At 43.0% G+C, this 16,913-nt stretch overlaps 1 protein-coding gene across 8 annotated transcripts in view; it reads left to right on the top strand.

Annotated features, from left to right (window-relative positions):
* The window catches only part of CAPN6 (calpain 6), a 62,651-nt gene that overhangs the window by 29,942 nt on the left and 15,796 nt on the right, over positions 1–16,913 (top strand). For all 8 annotated transcript variants that reach the window (XM_065689986.1, XM_065689989.1, XM_065689983.1 and 5 more), the window contains 6 exons: positions 9,169–9,300; positions 9,751–9,959; positions 10,309–10,501; positions 12,652–12,845; positions 14,532–14,609; positions 16,451–16,646. In XM_065689986.1, coding sequence (XP_065546058.1) covers positions 9,169–9,300; positions 9,751–9,959; positions 10,309–10,501; positions 12,652–12,845; positions 14,532–14,609; positions 16,451–16,646 — 1,002 coding nt within the window. The remainder of the gene's footprint in view (positions 1–9,168; positions 9,301–9,750; positions 9,960–10,308; positions 10,502–12,651; positions 12,846–14,531; positions 14,610–16,450; positions 16,647–16,913) is intronic.

Here is a 16,913-nt window from a genome sequence, read left to right as displayed (position 1 = left end):
CTGACATCTGCTGGCACCTAGGCAGCAATAGATGTTGGTGTCACTGTCCTGGCCGCAGCTCGCACCCAGTCTGGACAGTGAATGGAAGGAGTGGGCTATACGAGAAGGTCAAGGAGTAGGCTGATGGGAAGGCTTTTTTCTAGAGCTTGTAGAAGGATTTGATGAACTTCTGATGGTGTGAAATGCTTTGGTTCTCTCTCAAGGTATTGGGCATATCTCTGTGTCTGAGATAAATGTCATAATTAGTAGATACTGGAATCTAGGCTGAAACCAAATCCTGCTGGAAAAGGGATGGGGAAAGGAGAAACTTGTTGCTAAAGAGGCTTATGCTCTTTAATGCTTAGATTGATGGTTTAGATTTAAGCTTTTTAACCTTTCAAGTTTGTGTATTTAGAATAGTTATAGAATTGCCATTGGACAAGGAGGAAATACCTCCTTTCAAGCAAAACAAATCAGCTTAATTTGAATTTCCATTCCAGACCATGTTTCTTAGATGACCTGTCTTCATTTTTGCCACACAATGTCCAATATAATAAGAAAAAACGCCCCCAAAAAGCCCCAAAGGGTGACTCTGCTGAAATCTACCTAATACTTTTTTGTAAACAGCTCATAAAAGGCTGTAAACTCCTCATAAAAGGCAATGATAAGGAATTCAGTCTGCGTCAGTTATCAGCCCCTTGAGACACAGCTTAAGGTCAGACTGGACAAGCCTAGAAAGGTCACGGCCACTGAGCCAAACTGATGCTCATTATCAGGGAAAGCAAATAGCTGCCTCCACAGCCAGAGATGAGCAGCCAGACACAGACCTGGGAATTGTTTATTCCACCCTGGTCCAGTGCTGAATATTTCAGTGTTGTGGAAAACTGTGTGTGATGTTTTCCACCCCCCTTTTCTTACTGTTTTTTTTTTTCTTTCCCCATCTTAGGAATCTAGCCCAAGAACTTGACTGAAAAACATGTTTTGAGGAAGCAGTAAAAACCCTAAACCATAGCTAAACAGTGGGTGGCCTTTTAATCTAATAAACCGTGAGTGGACTTATAGCCTGTGTCTGACCTCAGCCACATTAGTGTGTACCTGGAACTGATGCTGGGGAGTCGCTCTAAGCTGATTGTCTTTGAACTTGGGCATCCCTCTGTTACTTGCATTTAATGCAGAGACATTTCCAGTGCTTTGGTAGGTTGTTCTTTGCAGAAATAGGCTGGTTTGTATCACCTCTTTCTCAAATGAAGTGTACACTCAGGTTTTCTTGAAAATGCCCTCGGTTTCTTTCCATTGGAGAAAAAAGACCAACTGTTCTGAGGTCCCTGGCTGCTGGCAGCCTGTGTGGAGCCGTTACGAGTTGCTAAGTAGCACTCCCAAATTAAGAGTTATGGCACACGTACAGACTAACTGCGTAGCTCACCTGCAATGAGACTGACTCGTCTGGGGTCCTTCCCCATATGCTGTGTATCCTCCTGCTGCCATACACATTCTAATCTCTAATAATGATTCTGAACTCGTTTATGACTTTTAAACAGATTTCTAATGTCCTTTTCACTGCTGGTGGGCAGCTCATACAACAAAAGCTCTTTTGATGTCTGTGTTCACAGTAGCAAGTGTTGAATATTGTCCACCTTCAGGTAATATATCTACTATATCTACCTGTTTTTTATGGAGCTTCACCATCTCAAAATCACAGCAAATTCTTTTAGAAGCATTTTACAAGAAACCTTTGGTTTATGGTCCAAAAATGGTGCCTTTTCTGATGGGAAAACAGTTTCTTCTGTCAAGAAATTGAAATACACAATTTTAGCCAATTAAAATGATGCTTTGATTCATCTTCTTTTCCTCCCCAAATTTTGTCACACAGCTTTGGAATAGCAGAAAATGAAGAGGTTGGAATTGCTAATGAGTGAGACGTGGAGGAAATAAGATATTCGAGAGAAGGTGGCAACATCAACCAACCAGAGTGATCTCAGGCTGCTCAGTGTCTGTGTTCACTAAGCCAGCAGTAGTCTTTGAGAGATTTTAATGTCATATCACCAATTAATACTATTTCAGATAAAATAACCTCTAAAATAGGTATATTCTAGGTTTTAACCTGTGCTGCTTTGGATGCGGTTCCTCTTGCTGGGCCTGCTTTTGTGGTGTGTGTTACTTTATTTGATGCGATCCTCATCAAAGACACGAATGATAACATTTCGTGTGGCAGCTGGTTAAAAGCCTGTTCTGAACTATTACCTTGGTTTGTGTGATCGGCAGAGAGAGAGGCCTCTCTCCGGTGCTACCAGCCTGTGAGAGGTGGCTGGTGATGTCTGTAAATTGCCTTTTGGAAGAACCTGTGTTGTGGTTCCAGGGGAGGCTGGACACCTAACTGAGAGAGCATGACTGTTTCCTGAGGTGAATCCAGTCCTCAGAACAGCATCTCTGATTTCTGCTCATGAAGAAAAGTAACACAAATTGTAGTACTGAATTTAGAGGAGCGAGCAGGTACCAGGGGAAGAAGGAAGGAGGCAAAGGCTGTTGTCTGGAAGCGGAGTGAGAAAAAAAAGTGTTCTTAAACAAGGCAGCTTTTCTCTGAAAACAAAGTGTTATGAATGTACTGCAGTTCTACAGAATGTTGATCTAAAGCATCACAAGCTAAGAGAGTGCAAGAGATGTCTGATAATACTTCTAAGAGGGTCCTGGGAGAACAGGAAGTTTTCATTGTATTCTTGAGCGATTTCTGGGGTGAAGTGGCAGAGAGCTTTAAGAGCTTGAGCAAACACTTTGTTATTGAGGTTCAGGAAAAGGTCAGCCCCGTGCACATCATTTGTACCCTTTCCAGCAACTGTCAGCATTCTGGATGGGAGCAGCTCCAGCACTCCAAGGGTCAGGTGGAATCTAGAGGCAGCCAAGATACACACCACATTGCCCAATGTTGGGAGTTCTTTTCTTCTAAAACATTAATTCAGATCCTCCCCAAATATACGTGTCCCATAGGCAGGGCAAGGCTGCAACCCGTGGCCTTCACTGAGTGTTAGTCACCACCAGCCCCAAACTGAAAATGGGAAAAAAAAGAGCACTATAAAAATGTCTGTGATGCATTTGGTTTTGTAACAGGGCTTACTGGAGAGGGAGGAGGGGGAAGAAGCATTTCTCAGTCCCCAAATAACTGAGGATTTTTTACCCAAGACCAGAGCAAACTGGCATACCCTTCCCTTGCATGTGTACAGCTGGCTTTCTTTTTTAAGCAGTATTGGGCATCATCTTCCTCTCGGGAACAGATGTTGCTGGATAATGGGCATGAACTTTACAGAGGAATTACACATCCCTGTCCTGAGGTGTACAGACAGAAACCTGAGGGCAAAGTCTTCCTTTTGTTCATCTACATGACATTACAAGATAAAGTCAAGCCTGGTCTCAGCAAGGGCTGCTTCAGACAGGATCATACCTGACTCCAGTTTTCTGTTGGTGGAGGTTTCCTTGAGAACTGCCCTCTGAGGGGTTAGAGCTATACCACGGGCAGGATTGTAATGTAAAACATCTCTTTTTTCACTCCATAGGCAGTTTTTGTCAGGCATAGCAAGGTTGCAAAAGGCAGTTGGACTCAGTTATTTTTCTTCTTAGGGCTAATTGCAGTTGCCTTGGCAAAGAGCCTGATCTGGAGAGGGCTTCTATAAACATGCCAGCACAGCTGGGATTTATTATAGGATAGACAATCTCTTCTACTTCTTCAGTACACAACCTCAGTAAGTGCTGTGTTTGCTGCTTTCCACTGGGGAGGTTGGTTCATAGGTAGCTGTAGCCAAAGCTGAATTTTTGCATCCATATTCAGAAATAATTGCCTTTCCCCTTCCCTGCACTGACCTCACTCTCTACAGGAGTTGACATGAGGATGGGAGAAGAAAATGGAAAGAATTCTTAGCTCTCATATAATTCAAACTGCTTTAAAAATCAAGGGGATGATGTACTGGGCTTAAGTTGATCAGTCTGATCAGATCAAGGACAGTGCTTGTCTCTGTAGGTTTTGTGTGCAAGCAAAGGTAGATTATTTTTCATGTTAGGGCTGGGTTCTTTAAAGGGTGCTGAAGTAAGCTCTAAATGCTACTGAATCCTGTGAAAATCTCAGTTGCAAACGTTATTGCTTTGTTTCTTCCCTTTCCCTGGATCTCTGTTTTTCTGCCTAAGCCGGCTGACAGACACTAACCATTAAACCTTTTCTCAGACATCAGAAATGTCTTAGTGTTTCACACAGGTAGTGTGTGAAGATACACAGGTAATTAATTAACCCTTTGGATGTCTTTCTCCCTATTATAACCAATAGAGCATAATTTTTAGTTCATGGAAATTGATAATACATATGCCAAGAGAGCACACAAACCATTCCATAGCTCCAGTGAAATGGGTGCTTGTTGTCTCCCATGGTTCACATTGTTTTGAAACTTCCTAAGAAAGAGATGTTGTAGCAAAAGCCAAGTTGCCATCTTTCATCTCTGTACTTCAGTCCGAACTTTTTGTATCCCAGTGAAATTCCTGACTGCAGTTTGTCAGACCTGAGCAGATGACTGTTAGTCTAATGGCATAGATTGCATTATAAAAATGGATTGTGTCACCAGTACATACCAGCTTGATTTCCTTCCAGCATGTGATGGGATGGATCTTGTGACTTAGAGAGGAGCAGTAGATCTGATATAGTTTGACTTTCATAAGTGTTGCAATATCTGATATGTCTCTCCACAGTATGAAAAATTGGATTCATTCAAACTTCTGTAATAGGGATGCAGAGCTGGTGAAATAAATGACTTGGAGCACTCTCAGGCTGGCGTTGTATTGATGGAGTCCTACAGAAATCTCCCTTAGTCTTCTATTCTTCAGTATTTTCATTACTACTTGGATAAGGGGCTAAAAAAGCATGTAGGGGAATGCTGAAGGACTGGGATAGAATTGCAAGCCAGTTTGCAGGGTTGAGAATTCAAGCTTATCTTGATGTCTTGAGAAAATAGTGTGGAATAAATAGGATGGAAGTCAGCATCACTTCATCAATACAACCAAGTTCAGTGCTTTTGAAGTGACTTCATGGCTCAGTTAGGGAGAAAGAATGACTGGACAGCAAGTCCACAGAACAGGATCAAAGGCTGGGTCACAGTCTGAATGCAAGTTATATGTGCGAAGTTCAAGTGAAAGAGACAGGAAAATGGACCCCAGCTTCAGTAAATGAGAGCTTTGAGCTCTGCTCAGCACTGCTGAAGCCTCATTTGGAGCATAGTGTCTGGATTTGGGCACCATGCTTCACCAGTGGTACAAAATATGAAGAACCAGTTACTAAGACTAGAGCAGAGAGAATTGTTAGAGGCTTTTAGATTATAGAGGGGTAGCTGTAGAAAGGAAAAGTAACTGTTCTCTCCATTCACAGAAGTCTTGGGCTTGTAGAGCAGCTCATCAGTGCTGACCAGTGGAGGAAGCATGTGAACTTTCCCCCATGAACTGTGACAAATGCAGGTTAAAGAAGCTTCAGTCACAAGTAGGTTTGGGATAGCCAGTTTGGACACTAGGCAACTGTTAGGACTGACTACCTGTCAAGGTCTCTCTCACTGTTGTTTTCTGTGGTCCACATTAACTGAGCTGCTCATCTCCAGGCTGCTCAGTGTTCTCCCAACCTGGCATTAACCAGTTCATTTACTCCATTACAAAGAGATAAACCAATTTAAATCAGAAAAAGGGGTTTGTGATCCACTTTATTTCTCACAGCATCATCATTGAGTAACACTAAATGTCACATCTTTAAAGCCTATGCAGAGCAGCAGGGATAGGAGGTGACACAAATAGACTTCTGTCATGCAAATGGAAGTCTAGTATGAAAAGAAGAGCATCAGGGTTTTCAGCAGAACCCTGAGCCCCTGCATCCTCTTACCTCACTTTCAGACTATTCAGCCTAATTATAGTTCTGCAGATGGTGTTTATTTCATTATGCACTTGCAGAAGGGGAGAACTGGGGAGAGCTCTGTTTGGATGCTGGAATGCTCCCTGTGGGCATAAATAATATGACAAATTATTTTATTAGTGGTGGCATATCAGAAATAGTGTGGCTATTATACATTAATGATGTGTAATAAGACTCAGTAACCTCCTTTAATCTTTTTCTTGGAAATGTGAAGCTATTTCTCTTTTTTACAGCACAGATGATGCAGGCTGATCCTGAGCAAAGGGATAAGGGCTAAACCACTATATTTGCAAAGGAAGCACTTCAATGTCCAAGTGCTTGGGTGCTTCAGTTGCAAGGGAGAGAAGGCATCAGGTCTCCTGAAGCTCCTGGGCCATATCTCTTGTCAGTCTCTTCTTGTAATTCCTCTGATGGTAGCTGGCTTGGTCCTTCAGCTGTCCAAAATTATCACTGCTGGGAACATTATTGGAAAAGTTGGGGGGGGGGTTTGGTTTTGGGGTTTTTTTTTACATGCTTGGGACAACCAGAAATGCTTCAAGATCCTCCCAAGGACTGCAGAATGTTGTATTTAAATAGCACATTTCTAACTGTGGTGGGGGAATTGTGGTTTAGCTGATTCCATCTCAAAAGTTTTCCTTAGAATTTGCTATTCTGCATAAGTGGTGAAAAGCAGAAAGCCCAAAAGAGAGCAAACAACTGAAATCAGCCAGAGCTTGTACCTGAGTGGTGTTGTGCATCTCATCTGGGCCACACAGCGACAGTCATCACAGAAGCTGTTATAGTGGCTGTAATTAACGACAAGAGAAAGAGTTAATGTGGTTTTCTTACTCTGATGTTTATCTCAGCAGTGCAGGGTTTCTAGGCAGCTTAATAAGAAAGGGTTTATCAAGCAGGATCCTGAAGAATTTAGTGGCTGTGGTGGAATCAGGGAGGTGCTGTTTCTAAGCTCTGCTGTTCCATGTTTGCTTTGGACCCCAGTGATCAGCAAATGTTAATCTCATCCGTAAGCTTTGGCAGCTGACACGTGTTGCTCTCTGTTTTTTCTCTGAGGACTGTGTGAGATGCAAGACACGCTTCAATTAAAAAATACCAGTTTAATGTGGCTTTTTTAGCAAAGCAACCCAAATAAGAGCAGATATTTGTAATACATGGTAGTGCTTGATGTCTTTTGAAAGTTTTGGCTTCCTCTAGTGACAGAGAAGTTTGGACAATTTTAATTCTGAAGGCTTCTTTTATCCCATGTTTATTATGCTAAGAAAATACCACTTTGAAAGGAAAAACAAACTGAAATTGTTACTGCCAGAGATGCGTGGAAATGGGATCTGAAACTTGAGTCTATCCGAGCTGGGTTTGGAATGCGTGCTGCCATCATGAAGGCCAAGCAATCAACTGATGTCAACCCTGCAACAGGCAACTGAGTTGACTTACATCAGCTGAAGTGCTTAGCCTGGAGCTTCTGCTGCTGTTCTGTATCAGAGCATCCAGGCAGATGAAATGAATCTGTCCACGATGCAGATGGGTATCGGGTATGTGGTCGGTTTTCTTCATAGTTACCATTTTGTTATTCAGAATTCTATTAAAGTCCGTTAATAAGTTCTGAAATGCCTCTAAGTGAAGACGTGTAAGAAAGGCTGGCAGAAGAACAGTGTCATGTAATGATCAGTTCCTTGTTTCCAAGAAGCATTTAAAATTTCTACCAATTGTTATCTAATGAGAAAAGTCTCATGCCAAAAATACCATTTTCTTACAGCAAACAGCAGCAGCTCCATGCATTTACATACCATGAGCTGACTTCAGGCTGCCATCTGCTAAGGTAGCCCAGGAAAACAGGCTTTCAGCTCATCACTGAGGTGCTTCTTTTCTCTGAGACTTAAGTTCAGCTGGCACTGATTTGTCACAGTCCCATCAAAGGGGAGGCTGAGAGGTTTTGACATGCCTGGTGTGTAGCCAGGCTTGGATTGCAGTCTTGGTATTTTGGGATTATCATCTGTAATTATCAAAGGGCAGTGAGGATCCGTGAGGTAAGGAGCACAGCTCCTTACTCTGCTACTGATAACAAACCGGAAAGACTGCAGTGAATTTGGAGTCTCCTGCCATTTTGAGGGGAGAGGGTGTTACTTATTCTGCATTTCTAATGCCTGGATATAAGATAATTTCCTTTCCACGGTGTTGAAAATTAGAATTATACTGTGAAAGAGCAGAATTTCTTACTGCTGTCTGTTCCTCCATCCTCTCAAGCCAGTCAGGGAAAACAATGATTCATACAAGAGTCATGAGCAATCACTGGGTTGAAACCAGTAGCTTCCATACCAGTACTGGGGCAGGCAGATTACCTGTTTTCTGAAGGGTTGCTTGGGAAGTTCTCTCTGGGACTGCGAGGCCACAGATGTTCAGCAGAACACTGTCTACCAAGGATTTCTTGGTAATAAACACAAAACTGCTGCAAAATGTGCCCCTGTGGCTTTCCCATGTTCGGTGATACTTAGAGGTGCTCCTTCCACTGCCTTGATCTGCAGGCTATAAAGACACAGCAAGGGGCAAGCTAGTGAGGAACAGCGAGACATCACAGGAAGAGATGACTGTGTTTTGCTGAGAATCTGCATGTGAATAGAGATGGAGCCAGGAAAGCAATGGGAGGGGAGGAAGGAGTGGTTCTAATAAGAGCCAGATAAATAAGCAAGACAAGACCCAGAGAATAAGAGGCATATTTCACAGACACATATTCGCTGCTGCCTTTGGTGCTGGGTGGGATGCAATAACTCGTGCTGTTGGTGGAGGAGGGTTTCTAATATGTCAGCCAAGGGAGTGGCAGAGAAGGAAGAGGAGCTTAGAGTTCTGGAGTCAGTAGCATCGTTTTCTGCTGCTTTTCTTGATGGGTTTTTTTCTGGTCAGAGCCTTTCCCTGTAATGCTTCCTCCTTCTCCTTTAATTTACTTTTAGCCCATTAACTGTGCCAATGCCAAATAAGTCTTCCAAATGTTGAATTAATTCCAGTCCTCAAAGATCACCCTCAGCTGAGGGCAAAACTAGGAACACTGATAAAATAAGAGGCAAATCCTGGTGTTTAGATAAAACAACACAGTCTAGTTATAGAAACTTAATCCTGTATACCACAGCTTTCAAACACAGGCAGTGTCAGAGAGCTTTTGAACTTCCTGGTACAGAAACTCCACACTTCAGTGGAGAACTGTGGAGAAGAATAGCTGGAAGGATGCTGTGATCATTTCTGGAGTGGAGTCTCCAGTAACTGCTGTTTTGCTTTGTTAGGACCTCTGTGAAGACCCCCACCTCTTTGTGAATGGAATCAGCTCCCATGATTTACACCAAGGCACCCTGGGGAACTGCTGGTTTGTGGCTGCATGCTCCTGCTTGGCTCTGAGGAAGAACCTCTGGCAGCAGGTAGGTGATCAGTGGGCTTGGTACATGAAAACTAACAAATCCTGTTGTTTCCCTACCTATCAGCCAGCGATTTTAGGACCAATGTGCCTCTAACGAGTGTGAATTTTGGTGAATTCAAATTCGCTTTCTTTAGAAGATATTTTTTTCATCCTATGAGACTTCCACAGCCCCACTGAGCACCAAAGAAGAGATATAACAAAGCCACAGTTAATAGCATAATAGGTTCTGTCTTTCCCCCCAGAGCAATTTGAATGTGACTTTCCTAAATGATTCTTTGAAATGGGGCTATATTTGACGTCTTACCAAGTTTAGACTCTTTTTGCACTTCATGTATTTGAGGCTGACTGTTCATAAAGCTGAATACCATAGCGCATGCCCTAGGGCAGTCTGCCCTCTCGACAAATCTTAACATAGTGCATTTGGTGAACTTTCCTTTCCGTGGTTTCTCAGGTGATTCCAGATTTTAACGAACAAGAATGGGACCCAAAAAGCCCAGAGAAATATGCTGGGATTTTCCGTTTCCGTTTCTGGTGCTTTGGAGAATGGACAGAGGTGGTGGTTGATGATCTGCTGCCAACAATGGATGGGAAGTTGATCTACTGCCATTCCAATGTGAAAAATGAATTCTGGAGTGCATTGTTGGAGAAGGCTTATGCAAAGTATGAACTAATTCATTGTCATTTTAGTCCTCAGTGCTGTCCCTTCTATCCATCTGTTTTTCTTTCAACTCTGTCATATTTTCTATAGGTTTTAGGTTTACTGCTAGTAAAGAACCTAAACATGATTGAAAACTCCTTTAATCTGCATGGAGGAGGGGAATCATAAGAGTGCAATGTACTTTCCTTCAGCAGCCCAAAACCTTAAGAATCATTCGACTTCTTTCCTAGAAACCCAGCAAATGTTTATGTGCAAGCTGATGTTTTGTGGTGAAACACAAAAGTATTTCCTACATTCAAGCTGAATTACAACAGCCACTTGGTAACTGAGAATGTTCTGTGTTGCCTCCAGGCTGGCTGGATCTTATGAAGCCCTGGATGGAGGCAGCGCTGCAGATGCAATTGTGGATTTCACTGGAGCAGTGGCAGAATCTGTTGATTTGGTACAGGGCAAATATGGCGAGATTATTTCTGAGCAGATGAAGCTGTTTGAAGACTTGCTGAAAGTGCATAAGAGAGGCGGGTTGATCAGCTGCTACATTGCGGTACGTATAGAGAGGTGGATTTGAGGAGTTAATTTCAGTTTAAAAAATCCGGAAAAAATACTATTATTACTGTAAGTATATTGAGTGTGTCCTTCATTTGTGTGCTTTGGAAAAGCTTCCTATGGAAGAAACTAGCAAGTTGGCAGTGCTGTCAGCCAAGTACAGCTCCATGAGCCACTAAATACAATCACAAAACCACACAGCCATTTGTGCTGCCACTTTACTGTGGATCTGAAATACTGTTCTTTCTGAATGGTCACAGTTGTGTATTGACCCGAGGTTAATCCACCCAGAATGCCCTCATTTACAGGCCAGATGGCAGCGCTCATTTTCTCTGTTTCTTAGGGAAATCTGTTCAGAGAAAACAGTTCTGCTGGCACTGGGCTGCTGAGACTTCTTGACTTTGGTTGTGATGATACAGTTGTCTCATCAGTGTAACGCTGGAGTTGAGCTGAAAGGCTGAGCTTACTTGGTTATTTAGGTAGTGCTGTTGGTTAATAATGGATGGCAAACCAGACTTCATGTGAATCACGTTGTGAACATTGTTTCCGGGATGGTAGGTTGCTCCCAAATGCTAAGGCAGTTGTTTCTTAACATGGATCTCCTGAGGAGATAGGCCAAATACAGGGAGCTGTATTTAAAAAACAATCAAACAGACAGCTGTAATGCTTTCACTTCTTCCTAGCATTATATTTCTGCCTGTCAAGTTAAACACAGATGCTTCTAGACATTGTTTACACAGAGGCTGTTCCTATTGGTTTGGCTTGACTTGTCTGCATTTATCACTTTTTGATAGATGGATTATACACATAATGAAGCTTGCTAGGTATAGAATATTTAATACTCAAGTGACTTCATTGCTGACTTACAAACATGTCATCATTTTCCTTGCATTCTAAAATAGCCCTGAGATCCACCATTTAGAGATTTGAACAGACAGGAGATGTTTAAATATCTCATTTAAATAAATAAATGCCTTCAGAATGAGGTGGGAAGGGCAGCCTAGCAGTAAGAAAAGCCAAGCCTGGGGGATAACAAAAGCTGCAGGAGAGGTTACAGACTCGCATGCTGTCAGGGACTATTGTTTGCTTTTAGTTGTGAAAAATGTAAGTGAAAGTGTTACATTGGAGAAAGCTCAAACCCATTGGAAATGTCAGCTAGTCTTGGTGTAACACATAAACTGATTCTTTAGGAGCTGTTGTTGGTGAAAGGCAAAGAGGTGCTGGCGAGAATCTCATGGTTGCCAGACCATCTGTCAGTTCCAATTTGATAGAAATGTCTCTTTTCTGTCTTTTCCCCTCTCTGATGTCTTATCTTTGGGAACTGAACACTTGTATCAGTGCAACACCTGCGTTAGGATAAGGACCATGTCTGTTCAGACCAGAGGAATTCTGCAATGGATAAACATATCTGAGAAAGCACTGTGTGCATGTCATACCTTGAATAAGCCCAGCTCTCTCCACCAGAGCAAAGGCTTGATCATTCTGCTCTTTAATTAGCTTACTTTAAGTTTACATGCAAGGATCTGCTCTAAATCTAACATTCCTTCCATGTTGCCAAGGGAGTAAGTGTCTATAGGCCCATTAGGCTATAGACTAACATAGGTGTGAGAGACTGGGTGTGGCTCAATGCAAAGATGTTCATACTGGCTCCATTTGGATTGTTTCTTTTCAGAAGAAGAGTTATAGCACTGATACAGCTTTATTTTTTCCATTGTCCTGTCTGGTATGTGTTGCTCAGAAGCAACATTGCACTGGCTTTGTAAAGGGCCAGTCATTCAAAGCAACTCCAGCATCTTTTCATGGTATTGCTGTTCTGGTTTTAGGTGTACTGCTGAGATTTTGATCCGGATGCATTAAATGAAATTGTTGCAGCCACCAGCCCAGTCTTTAACTCTCAGAGGCCAAGGGGAGACAGAATGGCTGTAGCAGGCAGTATTCTCCTGTGCTCTGGACTTGCCAGGCAGTGTCATGCAGAAGATTAGTAGTTTTGAGCCCTAGTGCTGTTGTCTTCCTGCATAGTCAAAGCACTTGGGAGGAGAACATACAGCTCTGTGAAAGAAAACAAACCTTCCCCATCCTGCCCCTTGAACATGTGTCTGTCAGGTCTCTCAATGATATGAGTTCTTTTTGTCATTCTTGGTGCTAAAGGCTTCCTCTGGCAGTGCCAGTGAAGTGGAGACAAAGATGGGTCTTGTCATCGGCCATGCCTATTCAGTGACTGCAATTCGGAAGCTGCGCCTTGGAGAGAGGCTCATATTCTCTTTTAAGGCAGAAAAACTGTTTATGATCAGGCTGAGGAATCCCTGGGGGAAAAGAGAGTGGAGTGGCGCATGGAGTGACAGGTAAGTGCTACAAAAGGAATGAAACTGTGATTACGATCACTGGTTAAGTGCATGATTAAACACTGTTAGGACACAACATCAGTCTGCAGTACTTAGGAGTGATGGCTGAACTATTGTGCCACCTGTTAGCATTCTCTGAGCAAATGAAGACATCCTGGAAGAGCCAGGAGGTTATGGCTTCCTGGACCGTTGTTTACTGTATATATACATCACTGCTTTGGCACACTGGGGCATGAGTAGACAAATAGTCTATGATTAAGAGATGAGTCAAGAGCATGATGTTTGTTCCCAGCTTCAGTACTGATTTTATCTGTGACTCAGTTTCTCATCTGCAATTGCTAGCTGCTGGGGATGGTATCAGCCTCTTATTCTTGGATAATTTAAGTGAGTGGTGAAAAATGCTGTAAAATTGCCACATTTGTGATGCCTGGAATTCTTTTCTAATGAATTTTAATGTGGGCGTTTGAGCTTAGCAGGCACCTCTAGAGAGACAGACATGATCACTGGAGGGGATGTATTCTATCACTGGCAATTTACACACGAAAAAACATTTAACTGGGATGTTATAATTCAATGCTGCGCTTACTAGCCACTGTTACCATTTAATAATGCAGTGTTCTTAACAACAGGATGGTAAGTACTTGCCTTTTATACTTTAGCTAGCAAAAATCGATTACTTTCAAAGAGTTTGGTCCAGGTGAAATGCGAAGAACGTGCAGAACTACTGTGTCTTGTTTAACCTGTGGCTCTTCACTAGCTCTTGTCTTGGCACAGTCGCCACTTCTGCCAGTGGAAGCACTGAGGACTCTGAGGCTGGCCCCTGGTTTTTGGCCTAACAGAATTAAGTTGAGAATCTCCAAATAGGCGAAGAAAATGTCTGTTATGGCAAGCAGGTTCCCTTCCCTCCTGCCAACCACCTTCAGCTTTATCCTCCAAGTACTTCTGGAAAGGGAGAGAGGAATTGTGGCTCTGTTTGTCTAATGTAGCACATTAGGGAAGGGGATCACGCTGTCTTCTATCATGTTGTCTGATTTAAGCATCAGACTACTTGCATTTAGGATCCTGTGCTCCCTGTAGGCAGTGGAAAGAGGCAGATGCCTTGAGGGGACAATGCAGAGCATGTAAGTTGTATGTTAATGCAGGCGATGAAGTGTCCATGCAGTGTAGTGTCACACTGGAAACTGGACACTAGGCTCCTGCTGCAGCAGTTTATTCTCAAAGGCTCTCTGGGGAAATCTTAGACCTCAGGTCTTTTATTTAAAGAGCTATAAGACAAAGAGAATTCTCTGGTCTAAGTGAGGTGTTCAATAAGCTCTTGAGGAAGAAAACTAGGTTTCTTTTGAAGGGCCTCCAGGGAATGGATTCAATCTCATACAGCCTTCCAAACCAGCTGGCTTAGTGTTCTAAGGGAGGGTGTGACAAAGGAAATCAACGAAGATCTGCTCTAGTTGTGACAATTTCCCATTCATCTCTTTCTTTTTTAGCAGCTTTCAAACTGGTTCATTTTTTCAAGCTCCTCCTGTAAAAGCCAATCACTTCTTCTTGAATATCATCTGTCCTTTCAGTATTCTGATGTTACCTTTATAAGGGACTATCAGAGAATTTTCCTTGCAGTTTTAGTTCCAGGAGGCAGTACTTAAGTCATTAATCATCCTTGCTGTTACTTTATTCCTCTTTTCCTTTTAGTTCCGAGGAGTGGAAGAAAGTCAGCAATTCAGAACGTAAGAGCTTGGGACTCACTCTTGAGAATGACGGAGAGTTCTGGTGAGTGGGAATCATGTGAAGGGTTTGCAGATACTGGCTGCAATGAGTAGTTGCCATTAATCCTGCCATTTAACAACTTCAAAATCAGTTTACCCACATGGATAAGATTATCCAGTCCTGAAGATTATCCAATCCTGGCACAAGGTCTGTTTCTTTTAAACTCTCAAGGGATGATAGAAGAACAGAAAAGATGGATTAAAAGCCAGTAGAACAAAATTAGTAGTTCTCAGTAACTGTAAGTTTCAAACACCCTCAAAATCTATTCATCCCAGAAAGCCAACTGTATCCTGGGCTGCATCAAAAGCAGCGTGACCAGCAGGTCGAAGGAGGTGATCCTGCCCCTCTGCTCTGCTCTCGGGAGACCTCACCTGGAGCATTGTGTGCAGTTCTGGTGTCCTCAACATAGAAAGGACATGCAACTGTTGGAACAAGTCCAGAGGAGGCCACGAGGATGATCAGGGGCTGGAGCACCTCCCGTATGAAGACAGGCTGAGGAAGTTGGGGCTGTTCAGCCTGGAGAAGAGAAGGCTGCGTGGAGACCTCATAGCAGCCTTCCCGTGTGTGAAGGGGGCCTATAGGGATGCTGGGGAGGGACTCTTCATTAGGGACTGTAGTGACAGGACAAGGGGTAACGGGTTAAAACTTAAACAGGGGAAGTTCAGATTGGATATAAGGAAGAAGTTTTTTAGTGTGAGGGTGGTGAGGCACTGGAATGGGTTGCCCAGGGAGGTTGTGAGTGCTCCATCCCTGGCAGTGTTCAAGGCCAGGTTGGACAGAGCCTTGGGTGACCTGGTTTAGTGTGAGGTGTCCCTGCCCATGGCAGGGGGGTTGGAACTGGATGATCTTGAGGTCATTTCCAACCCTAACTATTCCATGATTCTATCTATATTTAGGACATTCAGTCAGAATCAAAAACTACAGGTGTTGGTTTACATGATCGAGTGCCAAATATTGAACACAGTGTCAATCCTGTTTCCTAAATACTGTGCCTATCTATAGGATTTCTAAGTCAACCATCACTGGGGTATCTATAAATACAATTACAGCCAAAGAATTTTTGTGTCTGTTGGTGTTTTCCAGCATGGGCACAAGTGTTCATTCTCTACAGGATCTCTAAAACTCTAATATGACTCAGTTTAAAGCTTAGATATGCTGAGTCCATCCAGCAGCAGCTTCAGTAGGTCATTAATATTGCATCAAGTGTGTGCTGGGAAGGCTCAGTATGAAAACTCTTCTGTTTGCTTGGCTTTGTCAGAACTGGCAACTGGAAGGGTTTGGTTCTGGGACATTAATAAGCCAGGACATGGTGTTATTTCAGAGGTATGAAGCTGTTAGAGGAGGTGAATGTTTCTAACTGCTCTGCAAGCCAGTCTGTCACTTCAGCAGGCACAGGTTATAGCATTGAGATGGTGCTAGATAAAAGCAGTGTCCAGAGTACACAGGTTTGAGTCCTGCTCAGGGGCAGTTGTAGCAATAAGGACCCAAGGTATGGATAGTGCTTTGGTTGCAGATAATCTCTTTTACCTTTGCAATATGCATGTTAACAAGTTCAGCCTGGTAGATGCAACCTATCCTTTAATAGGTATAGGTGCTGCAACAAATCCAGAGCTGACCAAACCACACTAAGGTGATATTGCTCTAAATTAAGCTCTAAGATAGTGTGATTGTGGCTTCACAAGTATTTCCACATGGAGAGCTTTCCAGTGAATCAGCTTGTCCCTGGGACAGCTGAGCAATGCCTCTTAAATTACTGAAAGATTTCATGCGTAATTTTGGCTCTGCTTGAGGATCGCTGTTTGTTTTTAAGCAAACCATTACTTTCCTGGTGTCCCATGGTACAGGATGACGTTTGAGGACTGGTGTAAGAATTTCACTGATGTGGACGTCTGCCGGATTGTGAATACCTCCTACTTCAGCATCCACAAGACCTGGGAGAAGAAGATGATGCATGGGGCTTGGGCAAAGAATTCAGAACCCCTGCTAAATCGCTCTGGTGGATGCTTTGATAACAAAGAGACCTTCCTTCAGAATCCCCAGGTGGGAATCCCTGTGTTTTGTGAGGTATTGAAGTGTATCCATTTTAGCTAGAGCTTCTGAAATACCCACCCTGCTTGGGAGCTGGCAGTGATGACAGAAGTCTCATTTCCTGGGCTGTCCTCTGGGAGTTTGTTACTTCACTGCTTGATTGAGTGATTTCTGTGAAGCCTCTCTGAGGAGTTTAGATACTGGTTTAGGACTGATCATGTTTGGGGCTGATGAGTCAGACACACCAGGATTAGTGAAGTCCTGTGTGGACTTCCTTCA

The sequence above is a fragment of the Lathamus discolor genome, chromosome 9 (assembly GCF_037157495.1).
Source record: "Lathamus discolor isolate bLatDis1 chromosome 9, bLatDis1.hap1, whole genome shotgun sequence".
NCBI classification, from domain to species: Eukaryota; Metazoa; Chordata; class Aves; order Psittaciformes; family Psittacidae; genus Lathamus; species Lathamus discolor.
The sequence above is the reverse complement of the archived record's forward strand: the minus strand, read 5'-3'. Positions and strand labels throughout refer to the sequence as shown.